At 41.0% G+C, this 16,617-nt stretch overlaps 1 protein-coding gene across 1 annotated transcript in view; it reads left to right on the top strand.

The window, feature by feature from the left end:
• LOC308367717 (uncharacterized protein) overlaps window positions 1-16,617 on the top strand; it is a gene marked incomplete at both ends in the record, with an annotated part of 44,290 nt that overhangs the window by 15,152 nt on the left and 12,521 nt on the right. Inside the window, 6 exons of the mRNA XM_080841708.1 lie at window positions 7,903-7,912; window positions 8,907-9,611; window positions 9,989-10,693; window positions 11,079-11,783; window positions 12,160-12,864; window positions 13,244-13,948. Of these exons, the coding sequence (XP_080697834.1) occupies window positions 7,903-7,912; window positions 8,907-9,611; window positions 9,989-10,693; window positions 11,079-11,783; window positions 12,160-12,864; window positions 13,244-13,948 (3,535 nt within the window). The remainder of the gene's footprint in view (window positions 1-7,902; window positions 7,913-8,906; window positions 9,612-9,988; window positions 10,694-11,078; window positions 11,784-12,159; window positions 12,865-13,243; window positions 13,949-16,617) is intronic.

Below are 16,617 nucleotides of genomic sequence, written 5' to 3'. Positions count from 1 at the left end.
GTTGCTGAGAGGTAGAATGAAGTTGGAGCTGGAATGAGAGCACTATACAGAAAGTTTGAATTTGGGCTCAAAGTGTTTGGATTGGACCAGAGGTTTGGGGGCGGAACCAGAGGTTTGGAGGTGGGAAGCACATTGATTGGATAAGAGTTTTGGGGGCGGAACCACCTTCCAGGCAGCCGCTGCCTGGCAGTCGAAGTTGAGGGCTCAAAACACCATTGAGCAGACTACTGTTGACACATGAGTTACTTAATGGCTTTTTGAAATGTTTTAGTTTTTCCCCCAAATGAAGAAAGTTCTTCTGAATGAAAAGCACAGGTATTAAGATGCTTTGTAGTTTTACATACAGATTTTTTTAAAGGCAAGAGTTATTTTTATTTTTCAACATTAGCACAAAACATTACTCACTTAATCAGAGGGCTGTAATACGCTGGGGGTTTAACACACTCAGATTTTACTCAGCGATATCAAGGAGAGCACAAAAACTTGGATGAACGGTGAAAATGTACTTTATGCCCATGGAAAAGCCACGTCCCAGGCTCAAAGTCGATCACACTCCTGTCTGGCCTAGTATGAGGAGTTAATAAATAATAATACTAACACTCAATACCTCCTTCTCTCTCATACAATGGTTGTCATATCTTAACCACATTATTTAACATTCAACCTATGCCAAGATTAATACAATTTGTCTTAATTAGTTTTTTTAAAGACAAACAACAGCCTAAAACATAAGATCATTTAAATGTTTTGTAGTTCTACATACAGATTGTTTAGGGCTTCAGGTGTTATGATTTTGCAACAGTTGTTAAGATTTAGCAACTCATTACTCACGTGATCACAGTGCTGTACTACGCAGGGAGTTCAACCCACTCAGATTTAACTCAGGGTTATCAAGGGAAGTCAGGGTTCAAAAACTGTGATTCTCCACATTTGTGTGAAACTACAAAGGTCATTAAGTTGTCTCTGTGTTAATTAGTAGTGTGTTACTGGTGCATGGTTTGTGATTGTTTAATACATTGGATGCTAGGTCCTTATCTGGCTGTAATAGTCCACTGTATTGGAAGCACCCAAAGACACTCTTTGTTTTGTGTCTACTGGCTAGCTAATGTTGAACATGGATAATATTTGTACTGTGAAAAATATACCCATGGCAAACTAAGTAGTTCTACAAGTTCACCACTAGAGGGTCTGCTCTGATAATTTTTAGTTAAACCAGTACATGACATGACCACAGGGAGCTCTCCTCTTTCTTCTCTTAGGCCACTGCCACACTAAGCCGATTTTCATACTTTCCGGAACGAATTCGGGGTTAGTCAATCGCGGCCAGACAAAGCTGTGCTGTGCTGTGCTGCGGCCACACACACCCATTGAAACTGGTGAATCTGCTGTAGTACATATGCAAGGCCTGTTGGTGGCGCTGTGAAGGGTGCTACCGGAAATGGAGAAGAAGACTCGGAGAAGAAGACGACGACAAGTTACAACTAGTTAAGTTAGTGACAGTTCAGTTTGTCGCCAAGTAGTTGACCATACTGTGCCTTATACATTTCCTATGCTTAAATCATCATTGTTCGACCTGTATGTGATGCATTATGTGCATACCTAACGAAAGTAAGGGTTTTCATGAAGTTGCTACTGTGTTAGATCGTGTATTAAATTAATACCACATTTTGGGCTACCTTCTAGTGCTATAAGTAGTGATTAGCATGCTAAGCGGAGATTTAGCTATGTTCTGTTCTTATGTTGATACGCTGTAATAAAGATGTGTTCAATCCTGCTAAGATTTCGACTGGATGAGATATGAATGAGATCCATGTTGCCTAGTGTAATGTCCACTATTATATGTATCTAGTAATATTAGTTGTGTAATTCAGTGCGGTGCTAATTAGTCCCCATAAAGAAGACTGCTTTGGTAACTCAGTGAATAAAACGTGCCCTTCTTAGATTGTTGTTTGCCAGCCATAAACAGAACAGAAGACTTTTTTTGTTTTTATTGCGATTGGGAAGATGTACGTGACTACTTGACAGCTTCCAGCGTTCACGTGGGATAATTACGTCATTAGATTTGCGGATTCAAACCCGATTTGCGGTCAGACAGGCTCTGTTAGCAGGGTAGATTGCAACCTTCCCACTCTGGAGAGTGGATTCTAACCTTGACGGTAAGAGACGCTCCAAATGGCAGATTTGTCTGGCCGGGAGGCCAGTTTGTCAAGGTTCCGTTCCGGAAAGTATGAAAATCGGCTTAGTGTGGCAGTGGCCTTAGAGCAGTGGTTCTCAACCTTTTTTCAGTATTGTACCCCCTGTGAAATATTTTTTCAGCCAAGTACCCCCTAACCAGCGCAAAGCATTTTTGATTGAAAAAAATATGTTATACACAGCGTTATGCCATCATTGTCTGATTTATTAAACTGTCAGCACTGAAGATTGAACATTGAACATTGTTGCATTGAACTGAGTGCGTTTGCAATTACATTTTAGTTAGAAACTTGTGCTTCACTGAATATCTTTGTCAGTCTTGGTGGCAAGGAGGCAACTGCTGTGATCAAGCTCTTCTCCAGGCACAGTCTGTTTCTCTGCTTTGTTTTGATCACAGTCATTGCAGAGAAGGAGGCCTCACATAAATATGTGGAGGCATAGGGTAGTAGCTGCTCCAAAGCTTTCTCTCCCAGGTCAGGGTGCTCCTGCTTCACATAAATCCAAAACTGTGTGAGTGTGGATGAGGCAAACTTCATCTGGAGCCCACGGTCAGATGACACTTCCATGAGTGACAGAGCTTCCACATGATTCGGACAAGAGAAATGTTTTTTTTTCACCCAATCCAGCTGTGCAGATTTCTCCTCCATGTCAGGAAAGTAGGAAATTGAAAATTAAAATGTTGAATCAAATTGGTCTAATGTCCCACGATGACCAACTGGACTGGAGCTCTGTCCACATCCTCACTAGAGAGAAAATCATCCATCTGAGGAAATCAGGTGAAATTCCCCTGTGCAGAGGCTCTTCTCCACAGCACTGCTTTCTTCGGGAAGCCTACCACCTTGTCATGCAGGTTTAAAATGCTGGTGTCCTTTCCCTGCAGACATATTCAGTTCGTTCAGTTTGCTGAATATCTGCCAGATAGCACATATTTGCAAGCCAGTCTGTGTGGCATTGGGGGATCTGTGCTCAATCAGAAAGGTCTGTACTTCAGATCGTAATTCCAACAGCCGTTTGAGTATTCTCCCTCGAGCCATAGCACTTCTGTGTGCAGCAGCAGTTGTGTGTGTTCAGCTCCCATGTTTTCGCGGAAAAAAAAATCGCGCTTATTATACAGTTACTTGCCAAAACGATAGAAGACATTCCTCCAGAATACCTCTTTTGAATGAGTTTGTTGCCATTTCGTGATTTCCGCTTAGAAAAAAATAGTTCTGCACGCAAATGCTTAGCAATCCACCTTCTGACTTCAAGTTTCAATGACCTTCCGTTACGTTAACTAACCGAAATACTTGCGGAATGATATGAAAGATGTGAATTAGAAGAAAAAAACCCGTTGCCAATGACAGCGGTGATAAACTTTCCGCGGCAGTGAATATCAAGGAATTACAAACCTGCGAACGCAGACATTTAACCCACATATGGCCCATACAAATCAACGTTCATTTTGGAACATTCTGAAGAGCCGTATAATAACTATTTTTAAATTATTTTTGAATGGAGGCTAATTTAAAATATATCTTTTAAAAATCTCACGTACCCCCTGGACTACCTTCACGTACCCCTGGTTGAGAACCACTGTAGAGGAATGATACATTCATAGCATTTAGTAGCAGAGACATGGTAGCTGATGCTGCTGTTATTTAAAGAAGATTTATGAGTTAGAGAGAGAGAGAGAGAGAGAGTGTGTGGAATGAAAAAGTAGGATTTAACACTGTAAAGCTTATTTTGTTATGATCGTTTTGTTTGTGTGTGTTTGCGTTGTGTGTGTGTTTCTCTGTGTGTGTGTGTGTGTTTCTGAGTTCTGCTCCCCAGGGGTCGAACAGTTTTAGGAAGAGTCACAGGCTCATGTTAATCAGAGGAAAGCTCAGACATGCCTCATCTTGACTAAATTCCACTGAGTTGCGTGTGTGTGGGTAGTGTTCATTGCATCTGGGAGGGAAAGGACTTTGGGTAGGTGGAACAATAATGTATTTCTCAGTTGTTTAGGGCCAATAACCATTACCTGTCTGAGTTAAGGGGCAGGGAGTCGTGTGTGTGTGGGCTACGTTGAGCGCCATCAGGTTTCAAATTCAAACAACGGAGGAAAACAATGTTGAGAACCAGTAGAACTCATGAATTGTAAGCTCTTCATTAAAAGAGCTATCTGTAGCCCAGACAACAAGCATTTAAAAACAGTATGGTTGTCTGAGGCTGCTGAAAAAGCAAGCCAGTGGTTGTGGGTGAGGCGCTCACAGACAGTGGTCGTGACATGGTTTGTGAATTAACCTGACCTAACACAGAGATATGTGAAATCATGCTGAAGAGTATCTGTTGTTGTCTCTGGTAGAATCATGTGTACTAACCAGTCATGAGTGTGGATGGAGTGGGTCTGGGACTTCAACAAATTCGAGCTAGACTACTGTTGACGAATGAGTTTCTTAATGGCTTTTTGAAATACCCCCCAATGAAAAAAGCTCTTCTAAATGAAAAGCACTTCACAGGTATTTAGATGCTTTGTAGATTTACAAAAACAGAGGCACAAATCATTACTCACTTAATCAGAGGGCTGCACTACGCAGGGAGTTTAAAGGCCCCCACATGCTTATCCGATCGTGCTCTCCGATCTCACGAGGCACGCCCTAAAACGCCCTCCTTGAAGTGGGACCACACCTTTGAGCACCTTGGAGAGCCATCCGAGGGTCTCGGATGGCCTCTGGAGCACCGCTTGAATTTTCTCACTATCCGATCAGAGCTGTCCGACACCCCTGACTAAAATCACGTTTCCTGTTTCGTTCCCTATATGACAGCACCGCCGTTTTAAAAAAATCGCTGAGAGATCGCTGGGAACCTGGGGCTGGAGGTCCAGGAGTGCATTAGGAGTTGGAGGAAGATCAGGGACAAGTTTGTAAAAATGAAAAAAAACTATGAAGGGTACCAGCGGCGATGCAGGAGGAAAACCGACATCTCCCTTCTTCCTTGCTCTATCGTGGAGCTCGCCGCATATAAAGCATAGGGAGACGTCGTCTAATTACAGCAATAATAAAAACATTTCTTGGTTTTCGAACAGCCTCTTTGTGTTTGAGCTAGCAGAGGATGCAGTGTAAATGATTAAATTGTAAAAGAACCTGAATTGTAGACGTAAAAAAGCAGAACTGTGTGTGTGGTATAAACATAGAAAATATTCAGCAATAACCGCCAGCTTGGTCATTGTCGTTAGTAATTCATTTCACAACAACAGCCTCCGATCATTAACGGAAAATACACGGGATAAAAACAAACGATTTCTTATTTAATAGTTCTACTGTTGTTGATGATGATGTAATGGCCTTGTAACATCATAATAAACCTATGGTAATCTCCACAGCCCCTCGTAGAACCATGCAGGTAAAGGTGAGTCGTACGATCATCAGATTAGAAAGGGCGTGTCTCTCGTGAAGTCGTACAAGGTGAATTGGATAACCATGCAGATGCCTTAACCCACTCAGATCTAACACGGGTTATCAAGGGGAGCACAAAAACTTGGATGAGCAATGAAAATTTACTTCATACCCATGGAAAAGCCATGTCCCAAGCTCAAGGTAACACAGAGATATATGAAATCATGTTGAGGTGTATCTTGAGGTGTATATGTATCTTGAGGTGTATGTTGTTGTATCTGGTAGAAGCATGTGTCCTCACACATCATGAGTATGAAGTGGGATGGGTCTGGGACTTCAAGAAGTTCAAGCTACACTAATGTTGACCCATGAGTTACTTAAAGGGATAGTTCGGTTTTTAAGACATGAATATGTATGTCTTCCCCGTCACCAGTGTCATGCAATCATGCATCACTTACCCCCGACAGCGTCCTGTGAGCAGAGTTCTCGTCCAGTTTTGGTCAAACCGAAAGTAGTCCGGCAGGTTTGCTAGACCCAGCAAAATAAAAAGTTTCTCTTCCCAAAACATTATGTGTTCAAAAGAGTGATATATTTGCATCCCAAAAACATTGTAGTGGAAAAAGTCACACCTCGTTATCACTTGGCCCTATTTTCAATACGCTCGATACTGCAGAGTCTACGGCAGATACTACTAGTAGAGTCTACCTGTTTGATTTCGCGAAAGTTGATTCGCGAAAGTTTGATTCACCAAAGTTGCCTGAGAGAAACGTCCATCACAGAAAAACGATGCTTTATGTCAATTGTATCAAATGTTGTCTCAGTTTTCATCGTTTTCCTGTGGTGGACGTTTCTCTCAGGCAACTTTGGTGAATCAGACTTTCGCGAATCAACTTTCAGATTCATGTCTTAAAAACCGAACTATCCCTTTAATGTTTTTTTTCCCCCCAAATGAACAAATTACTTTTAAATGACAAGCACCGGAATTTAAATGCTTTGAAGTTCTACATACAGATTGTTTAGGGCTACAATTCTTAAGATTTTTCAACATAATTTTTACATACTTGCTTAATCAGAGGGCTGCACTACGCAGGGAGTTCAACCCACTCAGATTTAACTCAGGGTTATCAAGGAAAGTCGTGGTTCAAAAACTGTAATTGTCCAGAACTGTGTGAAACTACAAAGGTCATTAAGTTGTCTCTATGTTAATTATTAGTGTGTTACTGGTGCACTTTGTGATTGTATAATAAAGTGGACGCTAGGTCCTTATCTGGCTGTAATAGTCCACTGTAATGGAAGCACCCAAAGACACTCTTTGTTTTGTGTCTACTGGCTAGCTAATGTTGAACATGGATAATATTTGTACTGTGAAAAATATATCCATGGTCAATTAAGTAGTTCTACAAGTTCACCACTAGAGGGCCTGCTCTGATCATTTCTAGTTAAACCAGTATATCACATGACCACAGGGATCTCTCCTCTATCTACTCTTAGGGGTATGCTACATTCATAGCAGTTTGTAGCAGAGACATGTTAGCCCATTTTGTGGTTATTTAAAGATGTGTGAAGAAATGAGAGCGTGGAATGAAAAAGTAGGAGTTATTTAGAGTAACACTGTAAAGCTAATTTTGTTCTGATCGTTTTATGTGTGTGTGAGTGTTTTTGCGTGGTGTGTGTATCAGACCTGTGTTGTTTGTCTGAAGCTGACTCCTGACTTCAGTGTCAGTGCCACGCTAGAAGCATTAGACTTCAGTATTAGACTTTTTTTAACTCCACTGCCTTACAATTTTTTCCAAACTTTTTCACTAATGTCTCAATACCATGTACACTTTTTCCAAACATTTCACAGCAACCACCAAAACACTTCATACTTCACCCAAAAGTGACTCGTGCTGCTGTAACTTTGTCAAATGTTTTCTATCTCAGGAAGTCTACTTTGGAAAATGTACAGTACTACAACATTCTCCCTTGCCTTGAATCTTTAGAAAAAAAACTTTTTATCCACCCCTAAAATCCCCCGTTTCCACAAATATTTCAAGGCAAGCTGTTGTCATGACACATGGAACAGTCTGTACCTTTAAGGCAATTCTTTACTTTTTACATTATAATATGTAGTTATCTTTAGAGACTATTATCTACCATATAATACCATTATGCTGCTATGTTGTCTCCTTTCAAACAGGTTGAAAATGTTTCTTTCAGCCGTAGGTTCTTCATGACACTGAGGCAGTCTGAGTGAAACTGAAGAGATGGCTGCAGGGGGATCATCTAGTGGTGAGTCCATCAATTTAGCCTTACATCCTGTGTGTCTGTGTGTTTCTGTGGTTGTCTGTGTGTCTGTGTTTCTTTGTGTGTGCAGAATCAGAATTGTATTTGTTGCCAAGTAGGTATACGCCTACCTGGAATTTGTTCTGGTGTATGGTGCATACAGTAAACATAAAAACATGCACACACAATTAGAGGCCGATATGGATTTTTCTATAACCGATGCCGATGCCGATACTTAGAGGTCAGGGTTAACCGATAGCCGATATGGGCTGCCGATTTATTTTGGCCGATTTTTAGGGCCGATATCTAAACGTTTTCCCATTAATTTGCATGCTAAAGCGTCATACTAATAATAAGTAGATGCACACAATTTAACTCCCCTACTAGTATCTTAAGTCTGTGCCCCCGTACACACACACACACACACAGCCTAATACTTACAAACATCCATAATCTAGGAATCCAGAGAACTACCCCCCCTTTTTTTTCCAAAAATCGGCCGTTGCCGATACATTAAAAAAATGACAAATATAATAAATAAATAATAATAAATACTTCTGAAAGAACACAGTTTGGATACAGATATATATATATAAAAAAAAGTATATTAAACAGTAAAGTGGAAAAATGCAGGGCCGGAGTGCAACAGTGAATGTGCAATGTAATATCATGTGTGTTAACATAACACAGACTTGAGGTGTGGGGGCGGGATAAGAGTCCAAGTCAGATGGGGATCCCGGGCCTTGTTAATAAGGCCAACTGCTGCTGGGAAGAAGCTGGTTTTGAGGCATGAGGTTTTGGTCCTGATGGACCGCAGCCTCCTGCCGGAGGGAAGGACCTCGAAGAGCTTGTGACCCGGGTGGGAGGCATCGGATGAAGATCAAGGGGTTAAAAAGTTTGCATTTAGGCTGTAATCAAAAAAGTGTTTCCCTGATGATAGTCATGAAAAAAAAAAAAAAACTTTGTTTCATAGAAATAGTGCTGGGGGTTAACACTGCATATCCTTACACCCTTACATTTTACCTTCAATTAGAAACAATAGCTTCCTTCTGACTCCCTCTCAAATGATAAATGATATGCTGTTTCTAAATGCAGGTGATGTTCCACAGCTCTCAGAGGTCAGGATTGTTCTGCTGGGGAACATACATTCTGGGAAGAGTTCATCAGGAAACACCATCCTGGGCAGAGAGGAGTTTGACCTGAAGAGAAGAACATCTCAGTGTGTGAAGAGACAGGGAGAAGTAGCAGGCAGACAGATCACTGTAGTCGAGGCTCCAGGATGGTGGAATAATATCAACCTCAAATACACTCCTGAGCTCACTAAACAGGAGATTGTGCTCAGTGTGTCTCTATGTCCTCCAGGACCACATGCTGTCATCCTGGTCATAGGTCTGGATGAAACCATTACAGAGGAGGAGCGAGGCATATTGCAGGAACACTTGGAGTTTCTCAGTGAGAGTGTGTGGAGTCACACCATGGTGCTGTTCACCTATGGTGACTGGCTGGGAGACACAACCATTGAGCAGTACATTGAGAGTGAAGGGGCCCTGCAGTCTCTCATAGAGAAATGTGGGAACAGATATCATGTCCTCAACAATAAAAATAGAGGTGATGATACACAGGTTACACAGCTGTTGGAGAAAATTGAAGAAATTGTGGAAGGAAACAGGGGCCATCACTTTGAGATGGACAGAAAGAGACTGGAGGAAACACAGGAAAAGAGGGAAAAAGACGAAGAGAGAGCAAAAGAGAGACTGATGAAGGTGGAGAAGCAAAGACAACACCTCCAGTCACTAAAGAGTGAGTTCTGTTTGATAATTTACAAACCCAACTCAAAATTACCAGACGAATAAGAATATTTCACTTATAAAGTGAATGCTTTTTCACAATAATGAAACAATAGTTATTCACATTAAATACAAAATATAATGACACATGTATACACATTTGAATACATTTAAAATAATGTAAAATAATCAATGTCTGTAAATGGTGTGTTTTTAAAAACCCTATAACTACAGGCATGTTATTCACAGTATTAAGGAAATCTATCTAAATGTAAATGTGTGTGGTCACACTCTGAAATATGAATCATTAGATTTAAATTAAACCTACTCTGTAAGATTGAAATTTTAATATCACGTATGTCTTTATAATTCATAAATTCTATATCACAGGTAAATCACCTCCACTGTCAGAGTTCAGAGTTGTGCTGCTGGGAAACAGAAATGCTGGGAAGAGTTCATCAGGAAACACCATCCTGGGCAGAGAGGAGTTTGATACTGCAGGGAGAACAGCTCAGTGTGTGAAGAGACAGGGAGAAGTAGCAGGCAGACAGGTCACAGTAGTCGAGGCTCCAGGATGGTGGGATAATATTAACCTCAAAGACACTCCTGAGCTCACTAAACAGGAGATTGTGCTCAGTGTGTCTCTGTGTCCTCCAGGACCACATGCTGTCATCCTGGTCATACGTGTGGATAAAGCCATTACAGAGGACGAGCTAGGCATATTGCAGGAACACCTGGTGTTTCTCAGTAAGAGTGTGTGGAGTCACACCATGGTGCTGTTCACCTATGGAGACTGGCTGGGAGACACAACCATTGAGCAGTACATTGAGAGTGAAGGGGCCCTGCAGTCTCTAGTAGAGAAATGTGGGAACAGATATCATGTCCTCAACAATGAAAATAGAGGCGATGATACACAGGTTACACAGCTGTTGGAGAAAATTGAAGAAATGGTGGAAGGAAACAGGGGCCATCACTTTGAAATGAACAGAAAAAGACTGGAGGAAACACAGGAAAAGAGGAAAGAAGTGGAAAAGAGAGCCAAAGAGAGACTGATGAAGGTGAAGAAGCAAAGACAACACCTCCAGTCACTGAAGAGTGAGTTGTGTTTGATATTTTACAAACCTACCTGAAAATCACCACACAGATATTAATCTTTCATTTATAAAGTGAATGCATTTTTAACAATAATGAAACAGTAGTTATTGACACATTTAATAAAATATGTAATGACACATACTTTTACACATTTGAATACATTTAAAAGACAGTAAATGAACCAATTTCTTTAAATGGTCTGTTTGTAAACCCTATTACTAAGGGCATGTTTTTCACACTATCAGGAACATCTATCTGAATGTAAATGTGTATGGTCACACTCTGAAATATTAATGTTTTCATTGAAATAAAAAATTATCTGTAAGATTGGAATTTTAATATCATGTGCAGTATGTGTTCATAATTCACACAATCTATATTACAGGCAAATCACCTCCACTGTCAGAGTTCAGAGTTTTGCTGCTGGGGAACATAAATGCTGGGAAGAGTTCATCAGGAAACACCATCCTGGGCAGAGAGGAGTTTGACCTGAAGAGAAGAACAGCTCAGTGTGTGAAGAGACAGGGAGAAGTAGCAGGCAGACAGGTCACAGTAGTCGAGGCTCCAGGATGGTGGAGTAATTTCAACCTCAAAGACACTCCTGAGCTCACTAAACAGGAGATTGTGCTCAGTGTGTCTCTGTGTCCTCCAGGACCACATGCTGTCCTCCTGGTCATATATGTGAGTGAAGCCATTACAGAGGACGAGCTAGGCATATTGCAGGAACACCTGGAGTTTCTCAGTAAGAGTGTGTGGAGTCACACCATGGTGCTGTTCACCTATGGAGACTGGCTGGGAGACACAACCATTGAGCAGTACATTGAGAGTGAAGGGGCCCTGCAGTCTCTAATAGAGAAATGTGGGAACAGATATCATGTCCTCAACAATGAAAATAGAGGTGATGATACACAGGTTACACAGCTGTTGGAGAAGATAGAAGAAATGGCTGCAGGAAACAGAGGCCATCAATTTGAGATGAACAGAAAGAGACTGGAGGAAACACAGGAAAAAAGGAAAAAAGTGGAAGAGAGAGCACAAGAGAGACTGATGAAGGTGGAGAAGCAAAGACAACACCTCCAGTCACTGAAGAGTGAGTTCTGTTTGATAATTTTCAAACCCACCTCAAAATCACCACACAAATATAACTCTTTCCCTCATAAAGTGAATGCTTTTTAACAAAAATGAAACAGTAGTTATTGACACATTAAATCAAATCTATAATGACACATGTATACACATTTGAATACATTTGAAAGACAGTAAATTTACTAATTTCTTTAAATGGTCTGTTCCCTCTTACTACGGGAATGTTTTTCACATTATTAGGGAAATGTATCTAAATGTAAATGTATGTGGTCACACTCTGAAATATTAATCTTTTTATTTAAAGAAAACATAATCTGTAATATTGGAATTTAAATATCATGTATGTCTTTATAATTCATACTGTACAATCTATATTACAGGCAAATCACCTCCACTGTCAGAGTTCAGAGTTTTGCTGCTGGGGAACATAAATGCTGGGAAGAGTTCATCAGGAAACACCATCCTGGGCAGAGAGGAGTTTGACCTGAAGAGAAGAACAGCTCAGTGTGTGAAGAGACAGGGAGAAGTAGCAGGAAGACAGGTCACAGTAGTCGAGGCTCCAGGATGGTGGAATAATATCAACCTCAAATACACTCCTGAGCTCACTAAACAGGAGATTGTACTCAGTGTGTCTCATTGTCCTCCAGAACCACATGCTGTCCTCCTGGTCATACGTGTGGATAAAGCCATTACAGAGGACAAGCGAGGCATATTGCAGGAACACCTGGAGTTTCTCAGTGAGAGTGTGTGGAGTCACACCTTGGTGCTGTTCACCTATGGAGACAGGCTGGGAGACACAACCATTGAGCAGCACATTGAGAGTGAAGGGACCCTGCAGTGTCTCATAGAGAAATGTGGGAACAGATATCATGTCCTCAACAATGAAAATAGAGAGGATGATACACAGGTTACACAGCTGCTGGAGAAAATTGAAGAAATTGTGGAAGGAAACAGGGGCCATCACTTTGAGATGAACAGAAAGAGACTGGAGGAAACACAGGAAAGGAGGGAAAAAGACGGAGAGAGAGCAAAAGAGAGACAGATGAAGGTGGAGATGCAAAGACAACACCTCCAGTCACTGAAGAGTGAGTTCTGTTTGATAATTTACAAACCCAACTCAAAATGACCAGACAAATATGAATATTTCACTTATAAAGTGAATGCTTTTTCACAATAATAAAACAATAGTAATTCACATTAAATACAAAATATAATGACACATGTATACACATTTGAATACATTTAAAAGAATGTAAAATAATCAATGTCTGTAAATGGTGTGTTTTTTAAAAAACCCTATTACTACAGGCATGTTATTCACAGTATTAAGGAAATCTATCTAAATGTAAATGTGTGTGGTCACACTCTGAAATATGAATCATTAGATTTAAATTAAACCTGCTCTGTAAGATTGAAATTTTAATATCACGTATGTCTTTATAATTCATAAATTCTATATCACAGGTAAATCACCCCCACTGTCAGAGTTCAGAGTTTTGCTGCTGGGAAACGGATATGCTGGGAAGAGTTCATCAGGAAACACCATCCTGGGCAGAGAGGAGTTTGATACTGCAGGGAGAACAGCTCAGTGTGTGAAGAGACAGGGAGAAGTAGCAGGCAGACAGGTCACAGTAGTCGAGGCTCCAGGATGGTGGAGTAACAGCAAACTCGAAAACACTCCTGAGCTCACTAAACAGGAGATTGTGCTCAGTGTGTCTCTGTGTCCTCCAGGACCACATGCTATCGTCCTGGTCATACGTGTGATTGATGCCATTACAGAGGACGAGCTAGGCATATTGCAGGAACACCTGGAGTTTCTCAGTAAGAGTGTGTGGAGTCACACCATGGTGCTGTTCACCTATGGAGACTGGCTGGGAGACACAACCATTGAGCAGTACATTGAGAGTGAAGGGGCCCTGCAGTCTCTAGTAGAGAAATGTGGGAACAGATATCATGTCCTCAACAATGAAAATAGAGGCGATGATACACAGGTTACACAGCTGCTGGAGAAGATAGAAGAAATGGTTGCAGGAAACAGTTACCTTCACTATGAGATGGACAGAAAGAGACTGGAGGAAATGGAGGAGAGCAGGAAACAACAGAGACATAGAGCAGACGACAGAGAGATGTTTGTCTACAGGCAGAAAAAAGCTCTTGCATATTCAGTGGGTGAGTTGATAAATATTAAAACAATATTTTTTATTATCTCTTTCTTATCTTTTATTGACATCCACTATCATTAAATTGAGAGAATGAGTTATTATACATAATTAATGACAAGCTGTTGTGTGTAGTGAGAGTTTGAGTGTCAGGGGCAGAGCAATGGCCCAAAAACTGTCCCTTGTGATGTTGCGATTAATCCTCAAATAAAGAGAGATACCTCAAAGGTTCTGCAGAATATGTATAGTTTATGTTTATAAAGTTTAAAGTTCAAATTCATATTCAACACTAATCTACATGACCACAAATTCACCTCCTGCACACATAAGTTACATGAACTTCTAAACAAAATGGAGGAACATATCCTACCGCACTTAAAACACTTGCTTTCATTTCATTTTGGTTTGCTGAATATATATACATATGATTTTTTATTTTCTCCGGGCCATGAGGCACATAAGGCTGCAACTTCCTTTTTCCAGTCTGCTCGGTCTTTCGTCAGACCTCAAATCTCATTCGAGCTTCTCCATCCTTCACTCCTCTCCCTACTCCACTGTTCGTCTCCAGGTTGTCTTTCGATGACCTACAGCGCGTTCCCCCTCTGGTTGCCAGCCCATTGCCACCATACAATCATTATTTTGCTCTTTCTGCAGAACATGTTGGATCCAATTCCAGCCTCTTCTTTTAAGTTCATTGCTTATCTAGTTGACCCTTGTAATCTTTTCAATTTCCTCATTGCATATTTTCTGTGGCCATCTTATTCTGAGGATCCTTATGAGGCATGAGAATTGGAAGCTGTCCATTTAGTTTTGCTCTGCCTTTGTTACTTCCCATGCTTCACAACCAAAGAGCTCCCCATATCTTCATCAGGTTGTAGAATGCTCCTCTTGCCTTGTTTAGTCTATTCTTGATGTCCTCTGTCCCTCCTCCGTCATTCCTGTCTGAGGCTCCAAGACAAGCAAACTCTTCTACATCTTCTACTTCATCATTTCCGTTTCCGATCTTGAGAGAAGGTTAACATTTCCCTTCTCACTGCTATAAACTTTGTGGACTGTTTGCCCGCTTTACTATGAGTGCGGAGTGAGAGAGGGAGACTTTATTTATTCTCCCACGCACGTATACACACATACACAGTGTCTCTCCCCTCTGATCACGATGTATGAAAATCATTGAAATTATTGAAAGTGTTGTTTAGTGTTTGTGGGGCTTGTTTGCTACATGGTGTGAGGGTATGTTTGTGTCGGGTGTTTACCGCCGGTTGGCCTTTGTTTGGTCTGCCGCAATATAGCAATAGTTAATACATTGTGACATTTTCTTACACCTCTGTCGTCTCTAAATTATACTGGTTTATAGTGTGGTACCCACTTTTGTCATCATCCATTTGCCATTGATATTTCAATAACGTCCACAAACCGGTTAAACATACATACTCACACTTTCTGATGCTCTTGCTTCCCCATACTGGTCCAAACGGGAAAGCGCACTTCATGCTGGGGCATTAGCTTCACACCGTACCACTAGGAGAGGAAGAGGGGCATTTTGTTACAGGGGTGGTTGAGAGAGAAGGACAGCTCTCCTGCTGTGAGGTAGAGTTGTTTCTCTAGGTAATACTGTTACGCTACATTCTGACATTTAATCTTGTTTTGTTTAAAGTATTTTGTTTTGTTATAATGTTTGCCATTGGCAATGCCTGCAAACTTACAGAAAATTAATATTTGCATCGCTCCGGCAAAGTTTCCACCTTCATCACAAAGCCAACAACTTGTGGGCTGGTTGCGGCGGTCACTCACAAATCTTGTCATTCACACAATACTTGCTCATCCTCATCGCTTTGCACTTTGCTGTGTTAAATTTCAGTCCGACTCTTCCTGCATTCTTAACCAGTCTGTTGGTCTTTTCTTGGAAGTGATCGTGTTTAGATGGAAGGAGTCAGTGGCGGTTCTGCATGGAATTACGCCCCGGGCGATATCCCCTCCGAGCGCGCCCCCCCCCCCCCCCCCCCCCCCCCCCCCCCCGAAAAAAAAATCGTACTTTTTCCAATTATAACAATATAAGTGAAAGAAAAAATGAAATGTATCAATTGCACAAATCCTTCAATAGAACATTTGAATAACACACTTAAGAGAATTATTGCACACATAATTTACATTAATGTTAGCTAACCAGCCATCTGCAAGTTATGTTGTGCAAGTGCAACGCTTGCTAGTCTAGTGGTGTCAAAAGGAAATCTATGGTCTAACCAGCTAGCTATCGACCTGTTAATTATTAAGATTATACTAGTACTCTGTATGCTTTTCAATTGCACAACTCTTTCAATAGAGCATTTAAATAACACACTTTAGATAATCAATGCACACATCATGTGCATTAATGTTAGCTAACACCAGCTCTTTGCAAGTTATGTTGTGCAAGCACTCAACATGCATTATAGTTAGTTGAGTTAGCTAATAGTGGCTAATGGGATTTCGCTAACGCTTGCTAGTCTAGTGGTGTCAAAAGGAAATCTGTGGTCTAACCAGCTAGTTATCGACCTGCTAATTATTAAGATTATACTAGTACTCTGTATGCTGTTACATTATGTTAGTTGTGGCTAGCGGGATTAGCCTAGTGTCAGATGAATGAACATGTTCATACCCTATGGTCAAATCAGCTAGCTAACGCTAGCTAGCAAACAACTC

Source organism: Sprattus sprattus (genome assembly GCF_963457725.1).
Source record: "Sprattus sprattus genome assembly, chromosome: 1".
NCBI lineage: Eukaryota > Metazoa > Chordata > Actinopteri > Clupeiformes > Clupeidae > Sprattus > Sprattus sprattus.
Note: the sequence above shows the minus strand (reverse complement) of the source record. Positions and strands in the feature narration are given on the sequence as shown.